General features: G+C 33.5%; 3 protein-coding genes and 1 non-coding gene across 4 annotated transcripts; 2 read left to right on the top strand and 2 right to left on the bottom strand.

Moving 5' to 3' along the window:
* Positions 1-2: 2 nt before the first annotated feature.
* Positions 3-76, top strand: TRNAN-GUU (transfer RNA asparagine (anticodon GUU)). The gene has a single exon. It is a non-coding gene; the product is annotated as a tRNA-Asn (tRNA).
* Positions 77-1,959: 1,883 nt separating this feature from the next.
* Positions 1,960-13,863, bottom strand: LOC129305589 (probable F-box protein At5g04010). The gene is made up of 2 exons (XM_054945582.1): positions 13,750-13,863; positions 1,960-3,346 (listed from the first exon to the last, which is right to left on the bottom strand). The coding sequence occupies exons 1-2, from the start codon at positions 13,861-13,863 to the stop codon at positions 2,435-2,437; spliced, it is 1,026 nt and encodes a 341-aa protein (XP_054801557.1). The 3' UTR covers positions 1,960-2,434.
* On the top strand, positions 13,737-18,617 carry LOC129305834 (GTP-binding protein BRASSINAZOLE INSENSITIVE PALE GREEN 2, chloroplastic). Its single transcript, XM_054945978.1, has 4 exons — positions 13,737-14,074; positions 14,154-15,505; positions 16,118-16,285; positions 17,988-18,617. Exons 1-4 carry the CDS (start codon positions 13,957-13,959, stop codon positions 18,336-18,338), a joined length of 1,989 nt encoding a protein of 662 aa, XP_054801953.1. The 5' UTR covers positions 13,737-13,956; the 3' UTR covers positions 18,339-18,617.
* Positions 18,618-18,852: 235 nt separating this feature from the next.
* LOC129305835 (protein EARLY RESPONSIVE TO DEHYDRATION 15-like) lies at positions 18,853-19,932 on the bottom strand. The gene has a single exon (XM_054945979.1). The coding sequence runs from the start codon at positions 19,528-19,530 to the stop codon at positions 19,210-19,212; it is 321 nt and encodes a 106-aa protein (XP_054801954.1). The 5' UTR covers positions 19,531-19,932; the 3' UTR covers positions 18,853-19,209.
* Between the last annotated feature and the right edge of the window lie 323 nt (positions 19,933-20,255).

Below are 20,255 nucleotides of genomic sequence, written 5' to 3'. Positions count from 1 at the left end.
AAGCTGGAATAGCTCAGTTGGTTAGAGCGTGTGGCTGTTAACCACAAGGTCGGAGGTTCAAGCCCTCCTTCTAGCGCTTGGTATTTTCCGCTGGATTTGTTTTTCATGAATTATTATCTTTTTAAGTCGAGGTCATAGAGTCAATTTAAAATCAAATTTTGGGAATAATTAACCTACTAGATAGTTTTAACTTTATTTCCATTTCTAAACAGTATGAAAGATTATATTTTGAGGAAAACATAAATATTAATACCTATTTTTTATCATTTATATTTCATGATGTTCAAAAACAGGAGTTTGGAGTTACATTTCTTTTATAAACGCAATCAATTTATGTTCTTTTAGGTTGAGATCACAAAGTCAATTTAAATTCAAATTCTGGAAATAATTAGCCTACTAAATGGTTATTACTTTTTTCTATTATAAAAAACGTGGAAGATTATATTTTGAGAAAAACATTAATATTAATCACTATATTTTTAAAGTGTTTTGGTAGATGTTTTATCGTTGTTTTGCCCATTATTTAATATCTCTCTAGTTTATTATATCTAGAACATTAATCCATTTACTTTTTAATATTCTTAAAAAATGATGAGATGACACAATGTTAAATATATTGACTCGTGGGGTGAAATTATGATTTAGCATAGCATTGTCCACCCTCATTTTATTTTATGTTTTATGTTTCAATCTATTGGAATCATAATTCCATTTTAGTACAAATTAATAGTGTTAATCTTATGTTAGCATATTTAATATTTTTAATGTTATCTCATCATTGTTTTGAATTTCAAAAAAAATTATCACTATAGACGAAATAAATTAGAGAGATATGAAATGGAAAAAAAAATTATAAAAGCCAACATTAAAATACATTGAAACTATAACAACTAATAATTGTTTTTCCTTTATATTTTTCATGAAATTCAGTGAACTCTAGTTTGAGGTCATGAGTGCATGAATAATTATGGCCCCCCACATTTCTTTCGTAGGTTAAGAAGGCGTAATGAATTAATACCCTTTTAAGTCAGGATTATAAATTCAATTTAAAGTCAAATTTCGGGAAAGTTTAACCAAACAGTCGTGACTTTTTTCCAATTGCAAACAAGAATATTATATTTCAAGACTTCTAGAATGAAATGCGAAATTCACTTATGAGGTTGGCGAGGCTAATATAGGGTATCTTCTTCTTCTTCTTTTCAATATAAGAAAAAAAAACACAGAAAATAACAGTTAGGTTTCACAATATTAAATTAATGACAACTAAGTTAGCAAAGTCCTCAACAAATAAGCTAAAAATATCCATCCAAATAATAATAAATTTTAGAGTTTTAATTGTAAATAAACATTTAAATTTTAAATGTAATTTTCTTTTATAGAAGGTAAAGCTAAAAAGGGTATCATATCTTCCTTTTGTTCAATATAAGAAAAAAAAACACAGAAAATAACAGTTAGGTTTCACAATATTAAATTAATGTAGCAAACTCCTCAACAAATGTTTTTAAAAAATAAGCTAAAAATATCCATCCAAATAATAACAAATTTTGGATTTTTAATTGTAAATAAACATTTAAATTTCAAATATAATTTTTAGATTATAAAAATAATTTTTGTTTTTAATTGTATGAATTGATGTTTACAATTTATTTTCTATAAAATTTTATCAAAAATTTAATTATAATTAATTTAATTTTTTTAGACCTCACCGCCCAGAGGTTAAAAGAATGGAGGGTTTATAATTTTTATGTTAATTTAACTGTCATTACACATAACTGTATCATGAAAAATAGTTATAAATTTATATTTTGACTGACAGAGTAAATTTATTTAAATTGTTAATCTAAATTTTAACAGCGCATACAATGCCCATATTAAGTGTCGCATCAGAGCATTATTAGATCATGATCGTCTGAATGAGATTGTTATGAGAGACTGAGGGTAATGACGGAGCGACTGATCACGATGGCGATGATATTATCCAATTCGCTTTATACACAAGCGCGCGGCCCCGAGTACACAGAAGAAATCAACAAAACTACTGTCTACTGGCCTACAATACAAGATTACCCAATTGGGCTATCTACGAACATTTGCAATGCTGATCAGTGATTACTTTTTGGAAGTACGAAAAAGTGAACGACTAACGGGGCCACAACAAAAGATACACAACAAGAGAAGTCCTGCGAACAACTATAAGAAGGTTCTCAGGCCCAAAAACTATTATAAAAGACTTCAAACTTGCACGAACCTATATTGAAGAAGGAGAGGAAAAGAGAAGATGAACACGGGCTTCCAAGATGAACAAGAGTTCAAACATTGATTGAGCTCGATAAGCTTTTTTTTTTTTTCACCAGTGATTGGGCTCAAAGGTTAAGACTTGAGCTTTGTAAGGGCGCGCCTGAGACCATTTCCTCAAGTTACACAATGACAAACGTTACGAATCACAGTTAAGAAAATGCTGCAGATACCTGAGGCCATCCTCAACGCGTACATATCTCCAATCCATAATGTTCAAAATCCCCACAGTCACCTTCTTCGTTCTCACCTTCCCATCTCTCTCCTTCCCACTGCAAATCCCTAATTTTAAATCCGCCACCACAGAGCTCGCCACCACATTTGAACAACATCCCGGAGTCGGAAGCTCCACCGAAAACCAACAGTCGCCACCCGCCTGAAACCCCAACTTCCCGACGCTATCCATCATGCAGAATACCTCTTTCCACCCTTCCAATATCACATTCCAAGTGACCTTCACTTCTTCCAGACCCTCCCTTACCCACTCGCTTTCGCAGATCTCAAAATCAAATCGGAACAAGCCGTGTGGATCGGCGACCATCTCGTCGCCGGGGACCATCAATGTAAAGACACGGCACTCTGGTGTGGAGACGGAGATGACGAAGAGGAGGTCATTGAGGGAAAGCTTGGGTTTCGCAGGGTTCTGAAGGCGGCGCTTGGAGGCGGCACGGCCTATGGCGAAGAGGCGGCGGAAGGAGACGGTGGGGTGAGCGTGTTGAAGGGTGGAGAGAGAGGGGAAGTGGGAGATGAAGATGGGTCTCCAGAGATGGTCGGAGGACATTGAAATGGACCATAATTTGGAAACGCAGGAGGCAATGGCAAGGGTTTTGGGATCAAGGTGGTGAGCGACGAGGAGAAGGGCTTCCCATGGCGGTGAGGATGGAGGGCTTATCATGGGGAGTGTATAAGCGGCGTCGTTCTTGGGTGTTTTCTCTGATGATAACGGAGATGAAGAAGGGGAGAAGGGTTGAGGGCGGGGGGTATATGAGCTGAGTGCAGGGTGATTCGGTGAGCATGGGAGGCACGTGGAGGATGGTGGTGCGGTGCATGGCTTTCAAAGTGCCACACAGGAGCGGGGGATGTAAGCCAGGGTTCGGGACTACGAGACACGTGGTCAGACCTTGATTGGAATTTTCATCACAACGTCTCACTTGGATTTCACGTGGAAAGTGCAGATTAATCAGGTTTCATCCAGACCGACATGCGTCCTTGCCTGAGTCTGGATTTAACTCCGTAGTCTGTTATATAGCAGGGTCACTCTCAAGTTAATTGAGGTTAATTTAACAAGAGTTGTGTGTACTAATATTTTTCCATTTATTTTTTATTTTTAATTTAAGAAAATCACTTTAACCTTTCTTGATTTTCTTCGTGTTATTCATATATGTGCACCGATCATTTTGTCTATCGTCTCTGCCGATTTCATCATTAGGCATACATATGTGCATGCGTGCGTGTATATGTGTATTAAATTTGACCAGACCACGGGTTCTATCTATTATAATAAAAACCAAAACATTTCACTGGATGTCCCCGGAAAACAAACAAGGGATTTCAAGCTAAGTGTGATGTTTTTTAGATAAACACTCGATCAGCTTCAGAGCCAGCCGGGAAGGTTAGAATTAAGGCCAGGTATATCCTTCTTTCTTATCCTGTACTCAAATTAGCATTGACTCCCCGTACAAATACTTTGCTTGGCGTATTACATAGGCATCTCCAAAGGATATCTATGCAAGAAGTCACGTATTTATCCACCAGCAATTTGTTATAGAATCACTACTCCAAGATTAACAAGTCTTCAGTCAATCACAGCAATTACACTTGCTCAGAAATGAGGCATGTACATGATAACGAATTAATCAATAGCCTACATCAGTCCAATTGATTTGAACAAAAACGAAAGAAAATACATGTTCAGCACTAAAGTCTGTTCAATGATTTTTGATATAAGACCATTGGGTATTCCTGCACATAATGCAGATCAATGTGATTAGAACATGCATGTCAGAGACAACCAAATATGGATTGACAATAAAAAATGATGGCTGGAACTTACACTTTCAAATCATTGTTAAGTGAGCAAATTTATTATCCCAAGAACCGAAATACCTCCCACACAGACAACATTAGCTGTTTTTGGATGATGATTATCACCATGAACTTTCAAAAGTACCCTCATACTTTAATGATCGGCCACGTGTGGAAACCGGATTTGGCAGATAAACGTCAACGTACTTTAATGATTGCCTTGACTCATGATAATCATTACAGCAAATGAAAGTGTAATAAAAAATTTGTTTTCGTTACATGCAAAAAGGCCACCTAATTTCAGAAAAATTTATATTCATACGATGAATAAGAACTCTATGATATTTGTTTGAACCATTCACTGTTATTGCTCCTATGATGGTTTTTTCAAGGTGAGTAACATGTAATCTTGTTCCATTATAAAAATTAGATACTTGATCAATTCTCCTTGACGACATTAATATTGGTGATTCTATCTTCAATGTAAGTTTATAAGGAGATAAACTAGAGTAATTGATAGTGTTCATGAATTCAATAGTGTATAGATCATAAAAAAAATTAATAATTTGGGTAAATTTTTGAATATAATCATCACAATTGAAGTAATCTCAGGCAACATCAAACACATGTAGTCATTCAACTAATTAGCACATTCAATTATTACTGCAAGTATTACTCTATCATTAAAGCAGTTAGTGTCATTGAAACACTCAATCAAATTTGGGTAGGTAAGTTGAGGAATTGGATATATTTTGTGAGTAAACATGTGTCTTGTGAGTTGTGATGTCATTCTGTTTCTTCCCTTTTTTCAGTGACTTGGTACTCTTGGATGTTGATTGGTTTAATGTATGTATTAAAATTCTCCATCTTATGGGCTTCCCACCCTCATCCCTCACTGGGCCCAATTGTTGGGCCCATGCTATTTTTTGAGTTTAAACATTCATTCATTAGGTTGAGGCACGCTTCTCTCTTCATGTCAAGGTATTGAAAATTAAATCAGTTATTAAATCAATTGAGATTAGGGGTCAGTGGTTAGGGGTCAAATCAGAGTCAAGCGTGTCATAATAAAATAATATAAGATAAAAATTTTCCTAAAAAAAACAACTTCATCTTATATAAAAAAATATAATTTATATCATAGAAACATTGAAGAGTAAAACAACTTTTCTGCCCCTTCACGTTACCGAAGGTATACTCTGACCACTCTTCCCCTTCTTATTATTGTTTTTTCTAACATTGCATTTTGAAAAAGTTTCTTTGATCACTCCATGCTCTCATCACTCTTCTTCTTCACATTGCTATAAGTATGCACTTCTTCCATTTTCATTTTTCAAGACACCGCAGCACTCAAAAGATCTTCTTTGCCCTCTTTCTTCTCAATTTCATTCCTCTCCTGTTTTTACATTTTCTTCTCCAAGCATGCTGAGAAGCTAGTTCAAAGCCTTCTCTAAATTGATCACTTTGCTTCTTCTTTATAGCTCATGGGTAACAAAGAAGTTGCCAGAGGTGAAGGTCAAGAAGGTAAAAGGCTCCCCACTGACCCACGAGGGTCATGAAAAAGTTGTCAGGAATGCCTAGAAGGTCGTCGAAGCTTGAAGTTATGTTAGTGTTAAGAAGCTCAACCAATAAGGAGAATGTTTGGGGTAGGACGATGAACGAAAGATGAGAGAGTGGCTAGGGATGAGAGGCAAGAAGATTGGTTACATAAGGAGAGGATAAGGGTAGGCTTTTGAATTTTTTTTTTAATCTTCTAAACCTCTAAATGGTGGTTGTTTTAGGAATAAGAAAAATAAAAAAAATAACAGCCCAACTTGCTTGACCTCCGATTTGATTGGCTAATCCGATCGGTTTTTACAAACCATGCTCATATTTCTCTCTCGTTGTTCTCAATATAGAAAAATGCTTATGTGGCATGATATGATTAAATAGTTAGTTATTAAAAGTATAAGAGTACTAAACGTATAAATTAACTAGTTTATGCATGACATGAAAGCAAGATTTTTGACTAAATTCTTAATATTAATATCATGTATAAAATCAACTTTTATATCCCATGAACAATATGATTTATTTTCACACAACATAAGCAAAACATATACTATACAATTTTTTATCAAATTAGAATTATAATTATTACATACACATTTGCCACGTGACATTTTATAAACAAAGCATTTATTAATTTCATTATATACATTTTACATTTGATATTGTACAGATAATTTTTTAGCCACTGGAATGGATATGTAGACATGAACTGTATGATATAGCATAGAGCAAATAGTATAGAGTCATGTTTGAGAAATAGTAATTTGGATGAGTCAAATTTATTCAGAGTAGATTTATTTTGAATCAATTTTAAAATACCCTAATTAACATATAAAAAGATCATATAATCAAGCTTGCCCCCCAACCCCTCAAGCTTTCAGGTTTATTTGAGCTAGCCAGAATTATTAAATACTATTTTATTTTTTATCTATTTTCATTTTTCATTTAAAAAATTAATATTTTCAATTTTCATCTTATTTTTATCTTATTTTATTATTAATGAAAATGAATTTGAAATATTTGGACTAAGCTCATTCAAGCTCAAGTTTGTTCTAATTTTATTTGAACAACTCATATAAGTTCAAAGTAAAAAAAATATTCTAAACTCTCAAGTCTAACTTTGAATTTTTTTAAGTTTATTCAAGATTAATTCATTGGGATTGTCCAAATTATCGCCTCGACATTGAACCGCAAATTTTATGTCAACAAACCTCAGACTCACAGGTTTCCATCCCAAAGACCCTATCCTTATGGTTTTCAGTTCTAAGGTTGAGTTTCGGTGCTCATGTAGCAGCAGCAGTAGCAATTGTGTGAAATCCACATTGTCTAAAATTGATTTTAATGATTAGCTTTAACATTTTTTACATAAAAAATTATTTTCTAATAGAATGATGGTTATAAAATTATTTTGATTCCAAATTATATACACATTAAAATACTCATTTTGCTTTATAAAAATTTGTTTGAAGTGATTTGATGTCCCAAAGTATAAAGTAATTAGACAAATTTTTTTATTAATTATACTTGTTCTAAATTAATTTTTTGTTATTATATTTTTTCTCTCTATTTAATGTTTTGAAAATAAAATTATATTAAATTAAGTATATTTTTAAAAATTTATATTTGTATTTTAAAAAATAAATTTGTAAAGCACAATGCACACGAACCACAATAATTAATTTATATTTTTAAAAAAGATACTTAAAATTTTCAATAAATATAACATTTGACTTATTTAAAATATTCTCATTAATTACTTGGGTGGAGTATAATAAAATGGGCCTTCTAATATTATATTAATCAGAATATTTGACAAATTTCAGGATAAATGAGTAAATTATCTCTTAAACTTTAAGTTCAGTAATATTGTAAATTCTCACTTTACTGAATACAATTAACTAATAAGACTTAAGGTAATCAAAAGATTAACACTAAAAGGTAATTACCAAATTTTAGTTCAAACTTAAGGGATCCCAAGTTTTCTAAATCAAAATAAGTTTAAAATTATTATAACTTTTTATATTAGAGTAAAAATAAGTTATGAAAGCATGGATTACTTTAGAGGAGTGAAAGAAATTGAAAATGATTGAAAAACAACTCATATGTTGTGAAACAGGGAAATGCACTATGGCTCATGCACGTTGTGTCGCAGCGTATTGCTCTTTATGTCATACATTGTGTTGTGTTGCATGAAAAATCAGTAAATTCTGCTGTCATTTGATAGCAGAATTTAGAAACTTCCAATGCGCCCTGATTTTCCGTCCGACGTCCAAATGTTGTGATCTAGATGTCTACAAAAAGCTCTTTTCATGAATTAGCTAATGACATGAATTTTACTTCTAAAACAAATCACACTAAAAAGTTGAACATCCAAACATATTTTGACCATTCTTCACAACTTTCACATAAAAAGGGTGTCCAAAACTCTTAACAAGTACCAACAGCCTTTTTTAAAACTTAGACCATATCTGTTAGATTTAAAACTACCAGTACAACACATTACATGCACTAAAACACAAGTATAGCATAAATTTACTCCTCAACCCTACCAAAAACAATAAATTTCTATTGCATTACATAAAAAATCAATGTAACATGTTCAAATCCTCATTTTTTCACTTGCTCTAGTATTTTGGTCCTATAAAATATATATCTCAACATGCATAATACTCAGGGCCCAAAATACGAATTAGACATTTGTAACAATAAAATAGTACAAATATGATGGCATGCAATCTAGAATTGGCATTCAAATTCTATTACACAAAATAAATCTAAGCTAAAGGTACACAACAGGAATGTGTTAATTCATAGCCTTTTGAGCTTTCTCCCTTTTTACACCAGAGCTAGAGCTTGAAAAGTGTTAAATGAAAAAAGTGAGTTTAGCCACTCAGCAACTAAGGTAAAACCGCTTGAAAAGTGTTAAATGAAAAAAGTGAGTTTAGCCACTCAGCAATTAAGATAAAACCTACCCTATGCAGTTATATATCAATTGTAAATCAAACATACACATATGAAACCAAAGTATTTAAAACATGCTTTAGCACATACCAATACTTATCAATCCAATTAACAAGTTTTTCATCTCACATATGTTATATACATAATCACAAGATACTCACACATGTGATCATGACCCGTTACAACCCGCAACTTGCCATAACTCAAAAAAATGTGACATGTCATATATTTATATAAGCAATGATCAACCAACCTTAAATCCTCCTTATTTTCTCAAACTAAAACCCTGGATTATAACACTAAATAGGGCTTCGTTCGTGTGACTGAATTATTTAAGCTCACCAATCATGAGGTGTGACCCGATCAAAAATCACATGACTCACTCTCGGACCACAACTTTACCCTTTCTCGAATCTTTAGGTTGTCTTATACCCCAGGCTATTCTCCTCATTGAATTAGTAGAGAAAGTTAGGTTTTAGTCTTTCGACAAACTATGGGACCGTCCCTCAATAAACTGCAGGATAAAGCTATACTCTCGTGCACTAAAGGACAGCCTAAATACTATATGGTTTTTTCTCTACTCCTAATTCCTAGGTGAACTCCTGCCCACTGATCATACCATCATCAATACTCACTTGTTTTTCACATTTCATTTATTCAAAATCAATCAACACATTGGGCTCACCATCGAATAACCACTAAAATCATTAATATTATATTTAAATACTCTAAACAACTTCTATTAACTTCATTTGAGTCAAGGGGTTCAAACCCATACCCTATATGGATTGAAATCATCATCCTTATTTAAACTTTAACCTAAATTCTTGAGAAAATGGAAGAGAAAAATAAGAAAAAAGGTTTAAGAATCTTACGTTAGATGATTTGGAGCTTTAAACTTTCTTAAATTCTCCCCTAGGTTGTGTCCTAGTAAAGCAAATATGAGCTCCTCCATTTCCCTTTCCCTTCCTTTATGTTTTTCTTATCAAATTGCGACTAAATTCTGTAGAATTCACACTGTGCACCGCGACGCATGTCCCCACGCACTGCAACATGTGATACAGAGAAGACAACGCTTTCTTAGTGGCTTTGTGTGCCGCGGTGCATCGTACATGCGCTGTAGTATGTGACACAAAGGTTTTTTAACTTGTTTTTCTTCACTTTTTGGTCTCTAAGTAACCCAATTTTACTTTAAACCTAAATTATATTTGAAATTCTAACTAAAAATATTTATTATTCTCTTTTGACCACATATCACATTAACTTACTTAATTATCCTAATTAAGCTTAGCAAATTAGAAAATTAAAAATTGGAATATTACAAATACTATAGACCCTAAATTTATTTATTGTGTAAGTTGCTGTATTGACTTTTAAAATGGTACAATTTAGCCTTTATCATTAACAAAAATTATCTTTGACTATTAGCTGACCAGAACATGACAAAAAAGGATCTCAAAAATTACAAGAAAAAATCAAATTTTTTTGCCATTTTTGTAATTTTTCAGTTCCTTATCTATAATTTTTTAATCTATTTTGTAATTTTTGAGACTTTTTTTATCATTTTTTAGTTGACTTTTTGTTAATGACAAGGGTTAGATTATACTTTTTAAAAAAAATTAAGAAAAAAATTTACATAATAAATGTGATACTACTTGATCTAAAATTTAAGAGTTAATTTGAGCATTTGTCCTAAACATTATTAATAAATTATTCCCTTCATCTCAAATTATAAAACACTTTAAATAAAATCTTACATACCAATAAATCTCATTAAATACACTTAATAACCTTATATTTTCAAAACAAAAATATAAACTTTTAAAAATACCCATCATTTAATATACTGAAAAGAGAAAGGATAGAAATTAATTATAAAGAGAGAAAGAGTAATATTAAAATTGGTGCAATTAATGAAACCTTAATTTATTTAAAATATTTTATATTTTAAAATAAAGAAATTCCTTCAAAAGTATCCTGTAATTTAGGATGGGAGGAGTATTATTGTATGTGTAATCTATATATATAATAGAAGAATAACAAGCACATCTCTATGGATGACAGGTGTCATTTTCTTCAAATACTATAATTTCAGAAAACCACGTAAGATTTCATTTATAAAATTATTTTTAATTCATGAATATAATTTATTTTTATTCCTTCCTTTTAGTCACTTCTTAACCCATGATCTAATAATTTTTTAATCTCGCTATTTCTCTTTTAGATATGATTAGTTATTCAGGATTCTATCATTTTAATAACTTCCTTGCTTTACAATTTAGTTTTTTTTATTTTTTTAATTCATACATATAATTAAATTTAAATTTAGATAGTTAGTGAGATTATTCATTCCAGTAACTTCTTAACTCATGATCTAATGATTTCCTAACCTTATGATTCCTCTTTTAGATATGGTTAGCTATTCAGTATCTTATCATTCTAATAACCTCCTTACTCTACGATTTAATTTGTATTTTTTAATTCATGCATATAATTAAATTTAAATATGAATAGTTATTTTGATTATTCTACCATTCTAATAACTTCTTAGATCAATTATTCATGTAGAATTTGGTGAGAATATATATATATATATATATATGAATAAATAAGAAACACTTTTTCAAGTTTGACATGTATGAGTTTTTTTAAAATATTACAATTCCATGCTATTTACATCATTATTAATTTTTAAAAATATATTTTCTAATTTATAAGATTGTAATTTAAAAATGTAACTTCTCTCTCATAATCTCAAAATCCTAGATATAATTTCCCAACTGATTCACAATTTAAAATTTTATTTTTGATATTCTCTCTCATAATCTCAAATATAATTTCTTGAATATTGTTATTTTGTGAGTAATTTTGAATTGGTATGATAATTTTATGAATAATAATTTAAATAATTTTTTTCAAATCAAATCATATAAATAAATAAATAAAAACTTAATGATAAATGTATGAATTAATAAAATATTTATAAGTTATCCACGTCAACATTAATTTGTAAGAATAATTTTTTTACATAATATCAATTTTTTTATAGATGATAACAATATTATCTTAAATCATAAAAACTACTTCCTTTTATTCCTAAATTTTCTTTCTCATAGTTTTATTCATTGTCATAACTTTTCAACTTCTTTACCACCTAAAATATACAATTTTAGCATGTACATTAGATTTTCTATCAAATCTTCTTAAATATTAAAAAAGTGTTATACTTAAAATTAAATGAGTTATTTTAATTCCTATTTTCTCTCATTTCTCTCCCACTCTCCTATCATCATAACTTTCATTATTTTTTTTTTCTTATTTTTAGTTTTAAAATTCTAATTATACAAATACATGATCACATTGAGCAGTTATAAAGCATACGAGATTTTCTTTCAATTCTAATATCATTTAATTGCTCCATTTTCTCATCAAGACAAGCAAAATCACAAAACTCTCATTATCTCTGGCTTCTCCCCTCGTCACCAATACCATCTCACCCCTTGTGTTATCTTTTATGATGATTTTTCATTCCTAGTCAATGGTGTGATGGGATTGTTATGTACTTGTAGATATCGAAAGAGCAATTTAATTTTTGATATATCTCATATTCATAGTAGATACCAGATAATTGCACATAAGCATGCATTTTGCAATTTTTTTACTAAATTTTTCTCCATCATTTTAAATCAGTCTTTCATAAGCAACCGAATTGAAAAAACTTATTGTGCTCTATTTTTGTGAAGTTATGGTTTTATAGAATTTAATTTTTAGTTTTTGAAATATTTATTGTAAATTGTATGATGATTTGGTAATCATTTTACAACTCTACAGGTATATTAAAATTGAATGAAGAGGAAGATATATATTGACATGGTTCTTCACATCAACACAAAATAATTTTTCTTTCACTCTTCATATATCTTAGCTCTTGGGCACCTTTTTATAAATCTTTTTTCAAAAGCATACTTATAATAATTTACTCATAGTGATCCAAATTTCTTAATTTCAAATGATATTTTAATGATTTGTGTTTAATTTTAATTTTTATTTCAATTATAAATATCAAATGAATTAATCAAATTTTAAATTTTAAAATTATATAGAATTTGTATTTGAAAAATAATGGCTTAACCATTAAATTTGTGTTTTGATCTTAATGATATTTTATATTGTAATATCTTAGTTGCAAGTTTGAAAATATTGATGTTTGCGTTGAAAATTAAATTTTCAATATATATTAATGTTTATTTGTTGATATTTATAAATCAAAAAAAATTATAGTACTTTAAAAAAATTTCTACCCTCATGTGATTTAATAGAAAAGATGGAGCCATGCAATTTTTATATTTACCTTACAATCTTAATTTTTCATGGATTATATATGAAAACAACATTACAAACTATCTAATTATTAGATAAACCTATAAATAATAAAGAAAAAATTGCAATATCAGCATAATAAAAATAATAAAGTATATTATAGTTTACAAAAAAGATATTTCGACAACTGTAGGGTATTAGATTTGATCAATTATGGTAGCTTTTCTACTAAAGTGAAAACAAAACAAAATAAAGAAATTTGATAAATGAGTCAAAGAAAAGAAGTAAAAGGTATGGAGAGAGAGGCCACCATAATTTTAAGGTATTTGAGGATTCATGATGAATTTTTTAGTTTTTATTTTTATAATTCTACACTCATCTTATTAGTTAATATTGTAATTTATTTTATGCAAATTTTTCTCATTTATATTGATTAATATTTTAAAATAAAATTATTTTAAGTTACAAAAATACCCCGTTCATGACATAGGTACCATACTAGTTTTACAAAAAAAAAAAAATCTTATAAACTGAAACAGTATGATAAATTAAAATATAAAAATAAAATTATGTCGCCATATCAAATCTGGTCTGGAGTACCGAAACTGCTCCCGTCAGTTCTCCGCCAGCACCATCAATTGGATAAACCCGGGCGGGTTTGCTGGTGCGAAGCACTGTTCGGCGAGAGTTTGAACTCTGAAAGTACAGCCTCATTTTACTTCAATGTTGCCATCTTCTATCTTCACACACACACACATTTTTATGTACTGAGACATCGGCTCTCCTAATACCTTGGGCCTTGACGCTATGGCTATCTTGATGTCCCCGATAAAAGTTCCTTCTACTTCCGCTAAGCTGAGTTCGAAGCTTGCCCCCGAAAACACTATACACGAGTATCTACTTCCAAGCTTCCTTCATTTCCCAGGTAATATCGCTAATCCTCTTCATCTGCTTTAATTACTCTCTCCTGCGGAAATCCCATTGCCTGAAACATCGTTCTTCAGACTTTCGTATAGAGACTCGCAAATGCTTTAAGAAAGCCTGTCCACCGATTCGTTTTGCGCTGAATAATCAGTCCACCATTCAGACAATCCGGAACAATAATGGGAAACTCACTTCTAGGAAAGACAGTAGAAATCCCGTGTTCAGTGAAGGCAGAGATGAAGACGAAAGTCGTGGACCTATTTGCCCTGGTTGTGGAGTCTTTATGCAAGATAAAGACCCAAACGTTCCTGGGTACTATCAACAAAGGAAGCTTAAAGTGGCAGAAATTTCGGACGAGAACGATGTGCTTGATAGTGAACTTGAAGGGTTTGATGAGGGTGGATTTGAAGAAGATGATGAGGACGACGAGGGGTTTTTGGATGAAAGTGAAGATGAGTTCGAAGAAATCAAAGGGGGATTATCAGATCAGTTTGATTGGGATTCTGACGAGTGGGAAGCTAAATTACTCGAAGAAGAGGATGACAAGCTGATTGTGGACGGATTTACTCCAGCGGGGGTTGGGTATGGTAACATCACGGAGGAGACTCTGAATAGGGCAAAGAAAAAGAAAGTGTCCAAAGCTGAGAAAAAGAAAATGGCTAGGGAAGCTGAGAAGGGGAAAGATGAGGTTACTGTTTGTGCTCGGTGCCATTCATTGAGGAATTATGGGCAGGTGAAAAATCAAACAGCTGAGAATTTAATACCTGATTTTGATTTTGATAGGTTAATTTCTACCCGGCTGATGAAACCTTCTGGCAGCGGCAGTGCCAGTGTAGTTGTCATGGTTGTGGATTGTGTCGATTTTGATGGTTCATTTCCTAGAACAGCCGCAAAATCACTGTTCAAGGCCCTGGAAAGAACCATGGACGACCCTAAGCTAAGCAAGAAGCTGCCAAAGCTTGTTCTCGTGGCAACAAAAGTTGATCTTCTTCCGTCTCAAGTCTCTCCCGCAAGGTTAGATAGATGGGTGCGGCAGCGTGCAAGGGCTGGTGGAGCACCCAAGTTAAGGGGGGTTTATATGGTCAGTGCACGAAAAGATTTAGGTGTAAGGAACCTGCTTTCCTTCATAAAAGAATTGGCTGGTCCTCGCGGGAATGTGTGGGTAATTGGAGCTCAAAATGCAGGCAAGTCTACGCTAATCAATGCATTTGCCAAGAAGGAAGGAGCTAAGGTTACGAAACTCACGGAAGCTCCAGTTCCTGGAACGACACTTGGGATCTTGAGGACTGGAGGAATTTTGTCAGCGAAGGCCAAGATGTTTGACACTCCAGGGCTTTTGCATCCATATTTAATGTCAATGAGATTGAACAGGGATGAGCAAAAAATGGTTGAGATACGAAAGGAGCTTCGGCCACGGACATACAGAATGAAGGCATGTTGCTTTTGCTGTTGTTGCTCTCTATCCAGATCATGAATTATTACGGACATGCATTTCTTCTTGTCTTGCGTGGATTGTGTGCATGCTTTGCGCAAGCTCAACAACTAAGGGCTAGCAGAAACAAATGCGCTTCTTATTGAATTATTGTGAATTTTAATTAGTACTTGATAAATCTACCCTTTAAATCTTAACTGAAAATATGCTTGCTAAATTTGAAGTGTTTGGCAAAGAGGCTAAAATATCAGCAAAGCAGTCCTTTCTGCCTCTGCATACCTGGAATGTGACTGAGACATTATTGTATATGCTTTATTTTTTGTGGATGAGCATGCTGGTAAATCATGCCTTGCATGTATGCACATGAAAAGTAGGCTTGTGAAGTCGTAATCCTTAGTATCTATTCTCCTATACTAGAACATAGATAGAAGCTATTTGTTGTAAATAACATGAACACCCTTCCTTGACCTGTTGTCCATGGCTTTATGCCTAACTTTTCTGGTTTTGAGTTTTTGCAGTTGGCAGGTTAATATTATACGTGTTAAGTACATGTATTTGAATATTGGAGATGTTGTCAGAACTCAGAATTTAATTATCGGTTTAAACTTACAGGTAGGGCAGGCTGTTCATGTTGGTGGTTTGATGAGACTTGACCTTAATGAGTCTTCTGTTGAAACAATATATGTCACAGTTTGGGCATCACCTAATGTTTCTCTGCACTTGGGGAAAATAGAAAATGCTGATGAGATTTGGAGGAATCATGTTGGTTTTAGGTTGCAGGTAAGCATCTTCCTTTTCTCCTGTCAAACTAATTATGGTCGTAATCGACATTGTACTAGTGATATTAGGGTCATATTTTGTTTTACTATGAGCTTTCAGTACTGCATTTTCCAGATATCTATATTTATGGCTTGTAAACAGTGCAACTCTCTACACTTCTTATATTTTAAATCAATTTGTTTGAACTAACAGTACTTCCTCGTAAGACAACTAACTAAGCTAATTTTGAGACTTCTATTCATCTAAGTTCCTGGGGAAGAGGAGCTTTTAGAACTAGTTTTTTTTTTTTTTGGGTAATATAAGGGGTTTTGATGAAATATTCATATGAATTTCCTGCGAGATAGTTGAAATGTGTTATAAATGATTACTTCATCTTTCTTTCATCCCCTCACGCTACTTAGTTTTTTGTTTCTCACTTTGGCGCTCCATAGAATAGAATTGGCACTGAATCTGTTGTTATATTTTAGTGTGAATTCCAATGCTTTAGTTCCGAGTATATCTAGCTTTTCTTTCTTGATTGCTTGGTATTTAGTATAGGACACAATTGTGGCAACAGGGAAGAGTTGAGATTATCTTTGCTTTAATTTTTTTTAGACATTTGTCAAGAATGCCTGAATAAAAGTTATGTAAATGAAGAGCAACTTTAGTGTGTGAAAGCTAAAAATTACTACCTCGTCCGAAAAGAGGACTTTCTACTCTAATAAGATCCAAACATGTTCAAACCTGAAGGGAGCAAACGGGGTCGGGGCGTACAAACATCTGTGAAACCAAATACTTGAAACCATAAAACTACATCTATGATGATTTATGAACTTTGTAGTTGTAGATGCTTCAAATCTAAAGGAGTGGGCTATAGTTCTGAGGGATTGCTTTGGAAGAGCAGGAAGAGCATTCTTTGCCTTGATGAATGAGTAAAATGAAGTCAAATATGGTGATTTTGGTGATGACTGATCTGGTTCCTCAGCCAGACAACTTATATAGGAATTGATGTTCAAAAGTCAAGATCATTTGTTAGGGGTGGGATTCCTGTGAGCAGTATATATTCTTAAATGAGGAACCGTGCTACTGTTGTTTCTGGAGTATTTGACACAATTATGGATATTTTCTGCATCATACACGCATGTCAGTATCCCCATCCCCAAACAAAAGCAAATAAGCACATAGCAAAATACAAGGTTTCGATTTTCCATTAGAAGAAGCTTCACTGGGTCAATATAGCAATATTCAGAAGTTTGAAAGTAAATGGGTGTAATTATGGAATGTTCTCTACGAAAGGCTGTGAACAAGGAGCTCCATGTGGCTATCAGAGAGATGGAAAAGACACATAACTAGTGACAACATGCAAAGAAAGGACCTACTTACAGATATAAAACACACAGAAATGATGCTTTTCTGGCTAGAGCTATATATGCTTTATTTAAGTCAGACCAACTGCTATGAAGGTTTAGTGTAGAACCCGATCTAACCTGACTAGCAAACCTGGCCTATTTCCTCCCCTCTCCTTTTAAGGTTCCCCTTTTATTCTTTAGGTCAGGTTAGGTTTCTCCGGGGAAGTAGGCTATGTAGGTTTCAATATGCATACAACTTCCATGGCGTGAAACAAAGTCGTGCTCTACTATTATTAATATTACTATTTTCCTAAAAATGCAACGCATGATGTCTGTGCTTATTCTAACTGTATTTGGCTTTATTTGTATTCCAGCCACCCATTGGCAATGATCGCACAGTTGAATTAGGCACATGGCAAGGGAGGGAAATAAAAGCTTCTGGAGCCAGTTGGGAAGTTAATAGCATAGATATAGCAACGGCTGGTTTGGGTTGGTTATCTTTGGGTCTAAAAGGTGAAGCAGCTTTGACATTGTGGACCTACGATGGCATTGAAGTAACTATGAGAGAGCCCTTGGTTCTTGACCGGGCCCCATTCCTTGAGAGACCTGGTTTTTGGCTGCCGAAAGCCATTTCTGATGCTCTTGGCAGCCAATCTAAACTTGAAGCTCGGAGGAGGAAAAACCTTGAAGACGACACAGAACTTGTGGCAGAGGCATCTGCTTGAACAACAAGCTTGCCTCTTTTATAGAATACAAGTTGTAAACGATAGAACTATGCTTTTCCCAGGCATTAAATTAGGGTAAAGTTTCCAATGAGTTGTGAACAACGAACAGAGACTAAAAATGGGGTAAATATTTTGAGGAAGTTGACAGATGTAAAAGCATTTTGTAATTTCCCTGATTTGGCTACCAAAAATAGGTTATCTGGATTGAAAGTACTTGTGACTCTTTCTAAGTTGATGGATTATGACATGAGTAAATTAAATCCTGTATTTCCGGATGAAGGGTGAGGCTGGAATTTATGTTTACTGTGGAGGGTCCTTGGGAGGTTAGACATGTTTGTAGTGTAATTATGTTGTTTACGAAATTTAAGGTAATTGGTTACCTTAGCCTGTTTCATAAGATTGTCGCGCCTTTCTTCGTCGAAACTTGGACGAACTTGTGAAATTATATCTTCATTGAAGTGTCTAATATTAGCTTATGTATTCAGTAGCCCCGACACCACGCGAGATTTATTCATACAAGAAACAACTATCCTTTTTTCCCGCTTTTTCATCTTAATCCTTGAGTGGGGGGTGGGGGTAAAAGTAGCCCTTCAAGAGGCTTTGAACAATTCTTCTCCGTACTCTTTTTGAACAGAAATTTTAAACCTTGCTATGTAGCAATTAAGTAAAGGCTAGAAGATACAGATAATATTGTAAATATCTAAAGGAACCATCCAAGCTGCTAAAAGCCATCCGTGGGCTCATGTTGAAAGCTTCCCTGCATGCTCTGCTTCAACTCAAGTGTCGGACCCTCTTACCTCTGAATCATGAATCAATAAGTGTGAGTTTAAGAAATTCAAACTTATTGCTTGAAGTAAGGTGATCTCCTATTCTAGGGGACCTTTCCTTGAGATTCAGAAGATTGAATAGATTCCTCAGGCTGAACTTCCATCATAAAAGAATCTTCACCGACGTCAAAATCAAATGTATCAGGCAGCAGATTAGTGATGCTATTGATGTCGAATTCATGCTCTGTATTGTCGTAAAAACCTTCCTCGTCCTGGTGGCTGAGCCAGTAGTCATGATACCAGGGAAACGTTGTTACCAGTTGCCACCATTCTGGAGAAAAATCCTCCACTTGGCGAAAGGCGGTGGGAATGTAAAGAGGAGCATTAGGATTCAACGTTGAGCTTCCTCCCGAAACTGACGTCATCTTCTGGGATCTTCCACTCTATCCTTGTTCTTTTTCTGCGCCATAAAAATCACAGCAACAGAGTACCATCGGTGTTAAAAGTGCAAAATGAGAAGAAATCTGCAAAATTAACTCAAAATTCCCCATCTTATACCCGTGTTCCTGTTTAAGGGAACTACAGAAGCTGCTTATCCTAAACCACACCAAAATATTGAACCCCAATAAACAATTCAAAATTGCTAATCTATGTGTGGAGCCACAGAGAGTTAGAGTTGTAGAATAAAGCAGCATCGATGACTACCACCAAAGAACGGGAAACGCAAACTGGAAAAAAAGTTGCAAACTTTGCAGTTTCAAACACTTGCCCTAGCAACCAAACAGTTAAGCGAGAGAGAGAGACATGGGGGACTCGTCAGAATCGAATACAACCTGAAGAAAAATCTCGAGATGGCAAACTGCTCGAATAAGCGCTGGGAATGCAAGGTAGAGGGGGAGAGAGCGGGCGTAGTTGCTTATATGCAGAGCAGAGGCAGGGCATAATGGTTTCCCCGTCGAAAAGTGGGGCCCAAGATTAGCTGAATGCACCACCCACACTGTTCCGCGAGACTTCGTAGTCGGACGCGAGCTCCATCCTAGAAGCGGGCAAGGTCAATGACGCGTAAAGCTGTTCTGTGTTTTTCTCGACTTTAACGTGCTCATATTCATTCTTTAGCTTAAGAACATGATTTAATTGTGTGCAGATACAT

This window comes from Prosopis cineraria, unplaced genomic scaffold (genome assembly GCF_029017545.1).
Source record: "Prosopis cineraria cultivar Desert tree isolate PC_DT_omini unplaced genomic scaffold, ASM2901754v1 PC3, whole genome shotgun sequence".
NCBI classification, from domain to species: domain Eukaryota; kingdom Viridiplantae; phylum Streptophyta; class Magnoliopsida; order Fabales; family Fabaceae; genus Prosopis; species Prosopis cineraria.
Note: the sequence above shows the minus strand (reverse complement) of the source record. Positions and strands in the feature narration are given on the sequence as shown.

Coding starts and splice junctions, on each gene's coding strand:
- LOC129305589 (XM_054945582.1), bottom strand. CDS start 13,863: ATGAGGCTGTACTTTCAGAGTTCAAACTCTCGCCGAACAGTGCTTCGC. Junction 3,347..13,749: donor AACTGACGGGAGCAGTTTCG/GTACTCCAGACC, acceptor GCACTTTGAAAG/CCATGCACCGCACCACCATC.
- LOC129305834 (XM_054945978.1), top strand. CDS start 13,957: ATGGCTATCTTGATGTCCCCGATAAAAGTTCCTTCTACTTCCGCTAAG. Junction 14,075..14,153: donor AAGCTTCCTTCATTTCCCAG/GTAATATCGCTA, acceptor ATCGTTCTTCAG/ACTTTCGTATAGAGACTCGC. Junction 16,286..17,987: donor ATGTTGGTTTTAGGTTGCAG/GTAAGCATCTTC, acceptor TTTGTATTCCAG/CCACCCATTGGCAATGATCG.
- LOC129305835 (XM_054945979.1), bottom strand. CDS start 19,530: ATGACGTCAGTTTCGGGAGGAAGCTCAACGTTGAATCCTAATGCTCCT.